Source organism: Buceros rhinoceros, unplaced genomic scaffold, assembly GCF_000710305.1.
Source record: "Buceros rhinoceros silvestris isolate BGI_N320 unplaced genomic scaffold, ASM71030v1 scaffold6930, whole genome shotgun sequence".
Taxonomy (NCBI): Eukaryota; Metazoa; Chordata; class Aves; order Bucerotiformes; family Bucerotidae; genus Buceros; species Buceros rhinoceros.
The window spans coordinates 115,577-130,350 of NW_010388962.1; the positions used below are offsets into that span (position 1 = coordinate 115,577).

At 38.1% G+C, this 14,774-nt stretch overlaps 1 protein-coding gene across 1 annotated transcript in view; it reads right to left on the minus strand.

Moving 5' to 3' along the window:
* The window catches only part of SUPT3H (suppressor of Ty 3 homolog (S. cerevisiae)), a 119,176-nt gene extending 111,658 nt beyond the window's left edge, over positions 1 to 7,518 (minus strand). The window contains exon 1 of the mRNA XM_010132231.1: positions 7,305 to 7,518. Coding sequence (XP_010130533.1) covers positions 7,305 to 7,518 — 214 coding nt within the window. The remainder of the gene's footprint in view (positions 1 to 7,304) is intronic.
* Positions 7,519 to 14,774: the final 7,256 nt, after the last annotated feature.

The window sequence follows — 14,774 nt, forward strand, 5'->3', positions numbered from 1 at the left end:
GGAATGCACACATACATAAATTGTACTGTCAGATACTTCCTAGGAACATAACCACAGCACAGCAAACAATCCAGATACTATTAAAGGTTCTATAAACTGCAAATACCTAGATATTATATAAGAAATATATATAAAACGTAAATATTCATTACCATGTTACACTGGAATGCAAAATAATATTGAAAACATCACAGGTTCCAAACAAACGTGCATATATGATAAAATGTAAGTATTTAAGTATGCCTTTTTTAAAAGTAAGGTGCATATGTAAATTAAACAGGAAAATCTATTTTTTTTCTAATCACATAAGGTATATAAACGCAAACAGAATTCAGTTATCACAACCATAATATGCTGTTCATTCTTTCTTACTGGTCTTTTAAAGAAAAATTACTTTAAAAAATTCTAAGACTTAAAATGCAAAATAAAACAACTCTTCAAGAGAGTAGTAATCAACTGGTTGCCAGCATTGTCACCCTGAACAAAACTTTCTCTTGTTTACAGTTTTACTAAGTTTTTACTAAGTTTTACTAAGCATTCCACATACACAAACAAAAGGTTCTGGGTTTTTTTTTTTTACAACAAAATGCAAGGACAAAATTCTGGTTTTGAAGCAGGGTGCTACCTCCACATTGAGATGCCCTCCCTGTCTGTGCTCAGAAGCCTCTCTCTCATTGGTAACCACCAGCTCCTAAATGGCATGAGGAGAAGAGATAGGACAAAATTCTGGTTTTGAAGCAGGGTGCTACCTCCACATTGAGATGCCCTCCCTGTCTGTGCTCAGAAGCCTCTCTCTCATTGGTAACCACCAGCTCCTAAATGGCATGAGGAGAAGAGATGCAATCAACGTGCAGCATGCTGATCTTAGAGGAGACAGGTATCAATCTTTTTACTCCATTCTGATCCACAAGGATATGTCAGGGTTGATGTTGAAACAAGAGCGATGCAAAATCAAATGTACTACTTGATTACATACAAAACCAAGTTCCACATGCACCTACTTTCTTCCTCCATCACTTACAATCTTTCTGCCTTCAAAAGCTATTCCTACCTCAGTTTGCCTTCACTGTTTTCGCATGGAACTTCTGCCAACTTCTTTCCCACACACAGAAAACTAGATACTGGCATGGTGGTTTCAGCAAAAAGTAAAAGCCACCACACCTACCCACAGCTGTTTCCTTTTCCTTTGCAATGGATATGAGATTTTTTAGACACTAAATAAAATGTAAAGCTTTGGTATTTGTTAATTGTATTTGCATAGCATCTGATATGTTTCTTGATTCTATGATTATACAATAATATTAAGATACCAAACACAACCCTTTTTCACCTCTTTCTGCTACCAGAGGTAATAATTACAAATGCACAAGCAGTTCAAGTAATCAACTCTTCTGTTTTTTTCCCTGCTGTACTTCTCTATAGCAGAATAAACATTAAACTAAGAGTTAGTAGACTCAGATTTTTGCTAAGTTGCAGAACAAGGTAGGTTAAGAACCAAAAGAACACACACCCCCAAAAAACCCCCAAAATTTGGTGCCCTTGCTTCTGGGATCTGAAACTGAACTTGATGCTTTAATATAACTTATGAATTTCATTTCACGTGTGCTTTGCTTTTAATGGTTCATTAGAGTCTTTTAAAGAACCTTCCATTCACTAGAAGTATAAATAAGTCTTCCTATGAAATATATAAAAATTCTGTTGAAAATAGAACAGAGCTGTTTCCCCACAGGTAAATACTGAAGAGGAAATATATCACAATATAACATTAGCAGCGCATCAAAACAGTAAAACGATATGGAAGACTGTCCTGGTAATAGAAGCATCTACCTATTAGGCATGTCATGCAATAACAAAGCCTTCTTAGAAGATCCAATTTCAAAGGTTTGTCTGTTTTAAGGAAACATTTTTACAAGGGGATGATCAACTTACCCAGATTTTCCCAGGAGGATTAAAATAGTATCATGGAGAAAGAAGAGACTGCTGCAGTTCTTGTCTACTTTTGGCTTCTATTTTTAACCTATTTAAGTTCCTGTAATGGTGTTTCCAGGCTCATCAAAAGGGTAAATGTCCAAGCCACTAAGTGCCTACCTGAAGTGCCATGGTGTACTATGTGTAATTAACCACGTACTTGGCACACTCTAAGGTTCGACAGCTACTCGTGGTGCTGGAATCTACAGTTGTTAGAACCTCCAACTCTTGAGCAGCTACAGAAAGATAAAGCACTTTCTTTGCTCCATTTCTTGGGGTCTAAAATGCCTGCAAAAGGTATTGGGCCAGGCGTAGCCCAGGCTTGCTTCAAAAACCCTGATACAGAGCTCTCCAGGTGGCCAGACCACCAGAAGAGAAGACTGTGGAGACAAAGCTGCTGCAATCTCCCATCCTCCACAGCCTTGAAAAGTTGGTCCTTGCCAGAAAGGAAGCACAACCAGGGTGGCTAGGTGTGCACTAAGTTACAATAAATAGTTTCCCTTTCTGGGGCTTCTATCAAGCTCATACCATAACAAAGCTGCCCCAACTCACATGGAATTTACCACTTTGAATAAATTTGATGAATCTACCCTAGGAAAAGCATAAAAGCAGTGAGGTAGACTGGTGGGAAATAGGTTTTGGGATTTTTTTCTTTTCTAGAAATCCCTAACAATTTCCCTAACTGTTTCTACGTGAACAATTTGCAGCAGCAGAAGTAGGACCTCAAGACTTGATGTTTTTTTGTGCTTCTGAAGATTTCACGTGAGGCAAGCAGATACTTCTGTCCTCAGCACAGAGGTATTTATTTGGTCCTGCCTGCAACTGGCAGTGGGATTGGGGCTGTGGGTCACAGAGGTCCTTGCGCCTGCAGCACCAGCAACAGGAGAGACCTGAGTGGGTGCACATTGTGTATGTGAGAGTGTAGCCCATGAGTAGGATAAGAGGTTTGGTATCCATGTATCAAAGCGGCCATAAATCTGGGCTGGGTAGTGCAGAGGCAAGAGGGTCTGTGAGTGGGCTACTAGAGGGCCCAGGAGGTCTACACCAGCTGTGGGGCCTGGGGCTTGTTCAAGAGACTCATCTGTGTGCATGACTGCACGTGGGGACTGAGGTTCTCCAGTACTGATTAACTGAGATTGAGGCTACTGGCTTCAGCAATTCCTAATTTAGGACATGTGTTGAAGTACCAGATTCAGACTAGGAATGTCTGGGAAGGTGAGTATTTGCATGTGAAGAATCACAAAAATATACTGAGGAGATTCAGAAGAAATCAAAGGAGCTTGGAAGGTGTTCAGCCAACATATAACAGGAACCTAGAGACTAGACTTAACTCACGCATAGACAACTACTTGTTGACATCTGAATCGGGGTGTCTGGATCAGCAAGCTGATTCCCACCCTGCATTTGTATCTGACCAACCAAGCAGAATATCATCAAGATATAAGTGCTCACTACATACAGAACCAGCTAATTCACTGCTACAAATCTAAAACCAGGCAAGCAGCCCATAAAATCAGAGTACAAATCAACTACCAGATATATTTGGACTGGATAATATCTGGGCTCACATCTCCTCAATATTGTAAGAATACACAGTAAATTTCTTTTCTGTCAGCTGTTTGTCATGAATGCAGTTGGAATATGCAACATATTACTTCTTAAGAGATGTTTCCATACTCTAAGCAAGTGTTCTCCTAAACATATGAATTATTAAAGAGCTGACAGCCAGGTGGTGACAAAGAAAACCAGTTTTACAGTACTGAGCACAAGAACATCCAGAAAACTTCCAGAAATTCAAATACCAGAAGGACATGCACTGCACTAAAGCAAATGAAAACAAACTTTGGAAAATCAGTAATACAACATGTTGAAGTAATTCAGCTTGCTGCCAGAAGATGCTGACTATGAAGACAAAGATGAAAATATAGAGATGTGGTCCCTCAGATGACAGAAAACTGCAAGACTACAGGTTTCTTTCTGATGAGAATGGGAATGAGCCTATCATTGCAATAGACCTCCTGGAGAAAATAAGATAAGGACCTTTTTCAAAGTCTCAAAAGCTGAAGCTAAAGCTACCTCTTCTCTCTCCATTCAGTTTGCCTCAGCAACTGCTGAACAAATTAAGGAGAAGAGTCGGAAAGGAAAGAGATGACTGGTGCCAAACCAGAAAGTTGATTAGACATGCACAAGAGGACACATTGTACGGAGAGTGGAAGAGGAAAGAATGAACAAAATCTGGGAGGAAGAAATCACCCGAAGTTAAAGGGTGACTGCAATAGGAGAAGGAGGAGCAAACAACGAGGCCTCAAAATTATTTCTGTTTTATGTTAAGATCCATTATACCAAAGAGAGATGATGTGACAGATTGTTGTTTTGTAGACATTCCTAATACTGCCAATGACCTTAGTAAGGGGACATTAATTCAAAAATTAAATAATCTTGCCTGCTTACTGCCTTAGCATAATGAGAAAGGAACGAGTTTAAAGCATTGAGTTAGCTTAAATAACCAGCACTACCTGAGAAAGCACTGGAATTTATACTGCTATTCTTATTTTTATCTGCTCATCAGGTAACGCCCAGCAAAGTCCATTTAAAAAAAAAAGGTAATCTTAATTCCAGAGTTCATAGTTAATATATTTACCTGCTTGGATTAACGAACCCAATAGGTTTCACGGATCACACCGAACATAGTTCTTTACCAGGATTTACTTCAAGTATGAGAGGTATAAAGTCAAACTGCAAGTGTAGGTGTTAGCTTTTTTTTTTAAGTTTAGAAAAATCATGTTTAAGTTACAATAAACCAAGCACTCAAAACCTACACCAATTTTAATGCAGAAATTACAAAAATTAGGGTTATTTTCCAAATGTTTTCTGCCAAGACCTTCACTGGCTACCCTTGGAAGAAAATAACAGCATTATGCAAGAAACAATTCCTGGAGAATCAGATTGTCTTGTGCTGTTTGGTACATCAGTAACCACCCAACAATGGTTTTTAAAAGCTTGTGTGGCAACTTCCAAATAACCTACCTGCACTTTACACCATCATGGCTCCAGGGCTTGTGCATAGGTTACAGGTCCTTCAAGCAGATGACCCACTCTGGGCAAAACCAAGACAAACTGCATTGCATGTACTGAGACTTCTTTGGGAGAACTAGCCCAAGCAGCCATTTCATCTATCAGGAGAAAGGGATCAAATAGGAGGGTCATTTTTCCATGACTTACGACTTGGGAGCGTTTACCACCATCTTAACTGAATCTGCTCTCCACACTGAGGAGAGCTGTACTAAATGTGAAGAGGAAACCAGAAATGCTGAATTAAGCAGTATCACAGACTTCCGTTTGTGCCATCCACATGCTCTATAATCAAGCAAGGTCTACGCTAACATTGGCGAATACAGCTCCTCCCTAATACAGGGGTGGTGTCAAGTCACAAAGAGGTTGCACTAAGCCCATTACCAAAAAATACTAAGTAATTAAACTGCCAAACTGGATAAAGACAAAGAATACAGACTTTTTTTTTTTTTTAACATCCCCTCAGAAAGAACAGCTGAAAAAACAGACTCTGGGTATTTTGAGAGTCAAATTTACTCCAGCACTCTTCCTTGTGCCAACTTAAGAGTTGCAAAGACAAATAATGATGTCCCCTATTCTCAGGTGCACTGAGCTACTCCATGTTATTCTGATCACTTCAGGATGCAACTGTGTTACCATAAAACCCAAGAAGAGATGAGTAGAAAAGCTTTTCATTCTTTAATATGAAATCCAAGTGCCAACTGTGAATCATGTTGACTTTTCAAATGAACCTATCTAATTTGTATGGTCAGTCTTATGTCCACAGTTAATGGAGAACGCAACAGGGCCCACAGTTCCCATTTTCAAGCACCTCTCGAGAGAGAACATTAGAAGCCACGAGGTTCATGTTCATCTACATACATTACACGTAAACTGTAGGACCTAGGAGTACTCCCCGTGCCCAAATCTTGTCTATGATGAACTACATGGATTTGTTCTATCAACTACTGCAGAGTTTTACATTATTAAGCTCCCTAAGGTATGTTTCAGAACAATACATAAAGAAGCCTAGATTTTTCTATAGCTGATGGAGAGCTGTGGATGCATGCAGAAGTGCCTATACTTCGGGCACTGAATCCAGTGCCTTAGTTCCAGTCAAAATCCTGCACTTTGAACACCTTTGCCTCTGACTGAAAATGGACCCAACGTATCTAAATAACCGTGTCTGACACACAAGCAGAACATGCTCATACATGTACAGCTGCACCAACCAGGCAATTTGTACACTGAAACAGATACATAGCTGGGTAGATAAATAACTAAGTATATAGCATACGGCTAACTGGATAACACTTGTCACGTTATTTTGCATATGAGGTTGAGTTAATCAGTATGGACTTCAAAGTCTCCTCCAGTATTGCTGCTTCTACCAGCTCTTTTCTGTCTGTCTGTCCCATTGCCCCGGGCAGTATTCCTCTATCTCTACAATGCTTGGAAGTGTTATTGATACCTTCTCGAACTCACAGTAACTCCCTGCTCTCCTATGAAGTCAAAATAAGCTATAGTAAGTTACTAAAATTAATTACCATCTACTCATTCAGCAGCTGGCAATGTCCTATGCACTTGCTTAAATACTTGTTTAAAATATAATATTAACTCTAAGAATTTAATTGCTAAATTATTGAATCTTTACTAAAAGGAACTCAGCCTAAGCAAAATGCTTTTTCCAAAATGTCTATGGCAGCAAGAATGGCAATCACAGGAAGAAACGGAAATGTCAGCTACAAAATGGTTTTGCTTTCAATATAGAATTAAGTCTTGATGATGTCTGCAGATACTGGAAAAGCATAAACAACAAGAAGAGAAACATTACATAATACCATTTAATTATTCAAAAGTACATAGTGATAAATAAAGGAATAAAATTTAGAAAACTAACTTTTAGAGCAAAGCTGAAGAAAAACATCTGACAACAAGAGCTAAAACCCCTTCTAATCGTTCTCAGGAGGATCAGAAGTTTCACTGCTGGAAACATTGAAAACTAAGCTTAAGCAGACAACAGAGACAATTGGAGATACCTAGACCAATTCCCCTGCTCAAATAAGTTTCTTCAGGGCTGTGTCCAGTTGGTTTTGAGCATCTCCAAGGATGGACACTCCACAACCTCTCTACAGAGCCCGTTACCACACATTTGGCCACCCTCACTTTAAAAAAGGTTTTTCCTTATGTTTTAAGGGGAATTTCCCATATTTCAAATCTGTGCTCACTGCCTCTTTTCCTGTCACTGGTCACCACTGTAAAAAGCCTGTCTCTGACTTCCTTACTCCATCCCATCAGGTATTTACAGACATTGATAAGATCTCCCTGAGCCTTTTCTTTTCCAGGTTGATTAGTCCCAGCTCTCTCAAGCCTTTCATTGTACGAGAGATGCTTCAGTCCCTTAATCATCTTAGTGACCGGCTTGCACTGGTATGTCCATGTCTCTTTTGTACTGGGGAGTCTAGCAACAGACCCAGCAATCCTAATGGGCCTCACCATTGCGGAGCAAAGGGGAAGGATCACCTCCTGCCCCTGCTGATAACAGCCTGACTAATGCAACCCAGGATGCTACCACAAGAGCACATTACTGGCACATGTCCAACTTGGTGTACCCCAGGACCCTCCACAACATTCTCTGCAAATCTACCTTCCAGAGGGTCAGCCTCCAGCCTGTTCTGGAGGCTGAGGTAATTCCTCCTAGGGGCATAACTTGGGATTTCCCTGTGGGAAACTTCACGAGGTTCCTGTTGATCCCTCTGAATGGCAGCACACCCATATGGTCTATCAATCACTTCTCCCAGTTTTGCATCATCTAAAAACTTGCTGTGGGTGCACTGTGTTCCATCACCCAGGTCACTAATGAAGACATTATACAGTACTGACCCCAGGATAAGCCCCTGGAATATACCACCAGTAACTGGGCTCCAGATGGACTTCATGCTGCTGATACCAACCCTTTGAACCCAGCCCTTCAGCCAGTTTTCAGTCTGCCTTACTTTCCCATCTATTTATCTACTTCATCAGCTTGTAATGAGGATGTTACAAGAGACAGTGTCAAGCATTCGCTGCTCTTCTCTCATACACTGCACCCATTATTTCATTGTAGAAGGCTATCAGGATGGTCACATGATTTCTCAATCATAAACCTATGCTGACAACTCCAAATTCACCTTCCTTACCAGGCTCAGAAATGGTTTCTAGGATGATCTGCCCAGGGATTTAAATGAGGATGACTGGTCTGTCATTCCCTGGATCCTCCTTCTTGTCCTTCTTGGAAATAGAAATGGTATTTGCTTTTTTCCACTCCTCAGGAAGGAACTTCCTCCAGTTGCCATAACGCCTCCTCATGATCAACATCATACATAAAATCAAGGCACAATACCGTACGTTGTGTTATTGGAAGAATAAATATATACATTAAAGTCTGATCTCAAGTAGAAAGCGTTCTAAGATTATTTGTACTTAAATTTTTATGACTACAGTTGACATGAAAAATTAGTTAATGTATATAAAAACATTAACTTAGAAAATGCATCTGAGTAAACTTTTAAAATATTTTCCTTCCCCCATGGTCTATGACTTTATGAACTGTCAATATGCAAAATGTTGTCAATTTTGATGCAAAATGCTATACGGGTCTATTTCCAACAAACTATTTATAGGTACATATTTTTCAGGGTGAGTATGTCTAAAATCCACCAAAACCTAATTTTCTAAGTTTTCCAAAAGCTCTGCAAAATAATCTTTCTGCATATGGTTTCAGTGAACAAACGTGGTTACTCTTTGTAAACTGTTCTAAGTGCAGAATCCATTGGCTGAGAATAAGTGTGATTTTTTTAAAATAAGGAAATGCTAGAATATGGGCAGCTGTGTTACACAGGTGCTTTGAAAAGTCCTGCTTATTAACGAAAAACAGACTTCATCCTGGTTTGTTTGGGGTTTCTTTTTTTCTCTTATACTACAGTAAACACTCTCTAGCTGGTGAAAATCAGCAGAGTTATCCCAATACAAAGCTGTGGCAAGAACCCTTTTCAGTACTATTGTATGCTAATCAGAATACACCAAACTAACACTTAAGCGTCTTACATTGATTTCACAAGTCTTTATGAGTGGCTAAGGAAGAAGATGTAATTTATTCCAATTGTATAAGATAATATGTTCCATTTGCTCATTCACAAAGGGTTTCAGTTTTTCAGGAAATAAATGAGACAACTGTCTTTCTAGACTATGCAAACTGGACGACGATCAGTCATTTCTGCTCTAGGAAAAAGCTCATCTCAACAATATACCCAAACACAAACGGAATTTAACAAAGCCAAGAGAGATGAATTTTCAGTCTGCTCTCATGAGGACAGGGCGAAAAAGTGATGAGGGGAGCAGGAAGTCAAAACATCATTTCACTGTATATATATATTATAAGTGTTAACCAAGTGTGGAAATCCCTAGCTATTCTAAATCTAGATTAAAACCACAGGACAATTTAAACTAGTCCACATGATATAACATATAAAAGAGGATGAATGCTATATGCTAATTTTTAGAGAAATAATATTATTGTTTTTATATTCTTTACAATGTCAAGACCATTTTTCATTGTTTTAAAATTTTACATCACAACATTATGAATGAGATCTTTGTGTGTTAAATGACGATATTACATCCAATTCTCAAATAACACACTTCCTTATCAGATATTAACACATTTCATAAGAAAATTTTTTTTCACTTTATTCCCCTTCCTGAACTCAGTGCCTGGAGAAGGGAAGCAACTTGTGCACTGTTGGTCTGTGGTGGTGAAAGTCAAAGTTATCTCATCGCTCCCCCCATTGCTGGTGGGTAACGAGTGCTCTACTGACAAATCAGGCTTTGCAAATTAAGACTTATTTTAATGCTAAATTAGCAAATTAAATTTAATTTTAATAGGAAAACAAAATTATAAGAAAAGTCCACCTATGAATGAGGAGAGCCTGCATTTACATAATTTATCTTTGCAGTACTTGTGTCAAATAGACATTAGAGTACTCTCTGAAATACTGGACAGAAATACAGAGGTGTCAGAAAACATGACTGATCTCAAAAATATGGAAATATTTGAGACCAAAAGAGCATTACAAATATCAGCATTTCTCACAAACACTGTAAAACCTGCCTATGAAACTAATATTTGCAGTGTTTCTGGATTTTTTGTTTTTTTAGCTACTATATATATATTAACAAAAGTGCTGTAAAATACTTAATTTGACTTTCGGATCATCAGTGGTCCTCAGCTCACAGCTTGGAAATCTGCACTCTAAATTACAGTTGACAACTTCAGGGCAAGGCAGTTTGTGCCTTCTACAACAACGAAACAACACAACACCCCAATTACCAAAAATCAAACCCTCTCTCAACTGTTAGAGTACTTACTGCATGTTATCACTGAAGCTGTGAGCAAAAAACAGAAAGAGAAATGATTTTCCCGCTAGACACAAATAAAATATATCCACTAAGAAGAAAAGGTGCACAACAATTAACATACAAGATAATTCTTCTGAATAGTTTGGTCTAGTTTACATTTAACTTCAGAATGCACTAACACACCAATCAATATTCTCTTTTTTTTCTGAAAGTAAAATTCTGCCATAATACACGGTTTCACTGACAAAGATAGTGCTTTAAAAATGTATTTTATTTCAGAAATCAAACTATGCAACCTTCTCCCCACAGTAAAAAACTCGAAGTTCTGTGATAAAATCTCTTCTGGAAAGGCAGTGCAATTTCATATCAATGGTGCGCTCTTTTTCCTGCTTTCGAATGGATTACTTAAATGTTTTAAAATGTTATAACCCACAATAATCTGTTCCAGGCACCAACGAAAAGGAAGAAAAAAATTACAGAAGTCAAGATGTCGCCTGGAAGCACTTTATGGCAAACATTATAAAGATAACACAGAGCAGAGAAGCTCTGGTTCAATCCATTATAAATACCCCATTCTTCTTAAAATCACAAAAATTTATTTATAGTAAAGAACTCTTACAGGCTTTTTCCTCAGAAGACTTCATTTAAGTACAATTTGGCAGAATTTTTGGAACAAGAAAAGAAGAGTTTTATAAAATATTGATGTTTTACAGTCACCCTAGTGTTGATCTGCTTGCTACAAAAACAAAAGCAAGGACTTTGGCAGATGACCACATCCGTGTCTACTAATTACACTTCAGTTTTTCATTTTTCCCCAAACGTGCTCCCTAGCAGTTATATTGAGCACAGACACTAAATCATTGCTTAATGCCTCAATATAAACACAAATTATTTTTCTCATTTTATTAATGTCACAATATATTGTTTAATGAAATATATGAAAAAGAAAAACACAAACAAAAATCCTCAAACTGAAAGGGTGAAAATACTGGCAAAAGATATTCTTCTATACATAATGTCTAGACCTAAACTCTGTTTTCCCGTATGTCCAAATGACAGTATAGATAGTTGCCCTCTCCTCTTGTAGCCTAGGTACCCCCCAGGACGTAGGGATGGGGCTGTACACAGAAGCAATAGGCTACACTGACCCCCTTGTGCACTAAAATTACTAAATAATCACTTTGAGTGTAGAGATAATCAAAAGGAAATAAGAAACAGCTTGCTTAGATTTCTCAAAATAAATTTTTTTTTTTTTTCAATGAAAAGTGGCCCAGTTGAAAGTAGGAATGAAGTTGTGAATATTTGGCCTTTAGAAAAATTTTCTCATAAGCAAATTAGGGTTGAAGCATGAGCACTTAAAATCTTCATTAAAAATTTAATTTTCAGTAATATGAAAAATGTCTAGTCTACAAAGGAAAGAAGCAGAATTCCCAGTACCAAATATGTGCTGCCTATTTAATAATAATATAACAAGTGCACTAAAAAGAAGGATCTGAAGTTCGAGAGCAGTACGTACAAGCTATGGGTCAAGAATAAAAGACAAAAAAGGCTCAACAGAACATCACATGAATGAAATGCACAGATAATTACCTCACTTCACGGATGTTAGTTCAAAAGGAGTCAGTGTAAAGGCCAGCCTGTCATCCATTCAAATTTGCTTTATTAAAAAACAAAAAAAAAAAAAAAAAAAAAAAAGAAAAAGATTGTGTTTTCTGACCTTTCTCAAGAAAACAGACAAACATGAGCTGTGCTCATTCAGGTGAAATGGGCATGACTTGCTATTTATTGACAAGCATTTAGATTTGAATAATTGACAATTTGGAGAGAATTTACTGTAAACTTAGAGTTGAATTGAATTAATATCTTATTGCGAAATGATAATTTCAAATTACAAATTTCAGACTGCTCAAGTAGGGGCAAAACCAATAATCAAATATAAGCATTTGAAAATGCTTATTTATTTATTTTGGTAAATACACCCAGTCTACCCAGTGTTACGGCCAGTACGAGTTATCAAATAAAATTATCATGGATCCTGTACTTTGCTTTTCTATCTGTATCTGCAGAACATAATGTTAAAACATAGCAGGTAAAATCCTGATTCCCTTATCTATCAAAACAAATAAGGTAGACAAAATAAAAAAGCATACCAGAGAGTCCAAAAGTCATTCCAATAAGCACTTCCAATTACTTAAAGCACATTTCTAAGAATGCAGAAGAAAAACTCTTGAAGAAATTAAGTACATGTGCGGCATCCTAACCAATACCGACAGATGCTCAGTGGTGAGCAGTTTGTAAGAAGAACCACAGTTCCAAAATAAGAATTAATCTCTATAGACAATTGTCAGGAATTGCCATGCTCAAGGGAACAGTACTGAGCATCCAATCTTTGCCCTTTTCTTCCTCCTCAGAAGCCAAGGAAGACATGGCTGGACTCAGGGAAAGCCCAAATTCTCCAAGAAAAGCTGTGGTTTCACTGAATCACATGCTGCAGAGGGAAAAGCAAATGTAATTTTTGGTATCAGAATGATCTGTTACAGGAGAGTAATTAACGTCTCCCCCCGTGCTGCAGATATTGAACCCTTCTCATTTCCTTCCTTTCAGTTTTAGAGCTGGAGAAGTGAGAGCAAGGGTCACACTCCAGCCTACCCCAGTGCCACGGAGGGGCAGCCACGAAACGCCAAGGTATTGTGTTTTTTTCATATACCTTGACTGTGATTCTATATCCAGGCACAGTTGTCGCTTCTCAGAGCTCCAGCTTGGCATTACTCAACATATAAGCAATAGTGCTCGTGGCTGAGATTTGTGTGGTCTACGGTAAGTCCCGCTTCCTCGAAAATGTGTGGCATCATACAGAGTTTACTTAGAACCTAAGTCTCTTGGGCACACTATGTAAGTTTATTGTTTATCATTTGCTGGGGAAGTCTTCTGAGGTCAAGGTAAAAGCAGGAGGTGCTATTTGATGTAAATGTTCCAAAGCACGTTATGTGGTTGCATGATTGCAGTGGCCCCCGGAGCACTTTGCTGGTGGTCTGTGGAGATCTGGCTGGTGGAAGGTGCTGGCTTTCCCTGTTTCCAGCTGCTATATCATACTTAATGTATTTTTAGCTTCACTTAATGTTTTCCTAATATTCCTTTTCCATGTAAGCAATTAGTGTGGTTACTGGGCATGGCAATAGAAGTGATATTCAGCAGCCAGTGGGAGAAGAGGTGGTCTTGACAGCTGTGTATGGGAGAAGATGCACAAAACAATCTCCTTATTAAGAGGTGGGGGGGGCGGGGAGGGGAATCCACCCGAGAGCCACGGTCTTAACACCTCTGTTTCTTCATTCACTAAAATGAACAATTTTGATTTTGTTCCTCAGAAAATTCTGCTGACAAGTTCACTATTATCACTGAAGACAAAGGAACAAATAAACAAGTTTGGCTTTTGACGTTTTGCTATGAACTAAAAGCAGGAAGAAAAAAAACCCCATGAAGTTCAAATTCACTTTCCTGGTTAAGCTGACAAAGACGACATAGACAAGCTATAAACGGGATTAAAAAAAATATGTGAAATTGCTAGAAATTTGGCAGGTTTCTAAGGTGGTTTTTTTTTTTTAAATCTTAGCTTTATAATGGAATTGGAGATTACAAGGTACAGTACAAAAGTCTGCAGAGTTAACTCAGTCTAAAACATAGCAAAAAGTCTTCTGAAAAACATTTGGCCACGAAGCACCAGAATTGTACTATATTAAGATTTAAAAAAAAAAAAATTGAAAAGTTTCTAGGTTTCAAATCAATTTCCCTGTTAGCCTCCACTGCCTTAATTCCTATTTACTTCTATCTTGCCTTTGACTAATCAAGAGACTCATCAAATCTTAAAAAATATTATTTGAAAAAAATACAATAGGGGAACATTTGCTGAACAAAGAAAAGTCTCTTTTTATACTCTATTTTCTTTCTTATTTAATTATCCACGAAACTACACCGACTCAAATCTGCTTGTGAAGGTACAGCCGAGAAAAGTCTGTCCCTGACCACGTCAGCATGCTTTATATTACCTTTAAGGAAAAATATACTCAATATTAGAGAAATTACAAATTGAAGTATGCTGAATTCTGATACCTGGTCTAATAATGACACTTCTGTACGAGTGATTCTTAGGAAAAGAGTCCCTGGAGATGGGGATTTTACATACGAAAGGGAGTCCCTGTCTCCCTCTGCAGTGCAGCAGAGTTCAGGCTCCTCACTTCTCCTGCTCCTCCAGACAAAAGAGGGGTCTTTTTTACAGTTCTCAAGAGCTTTTGCATGATGCCTAGCAAAACACAAATCCCTTACTGACTTCAGACATCTGTAAGGTTTCAGTAGAGCAGTCT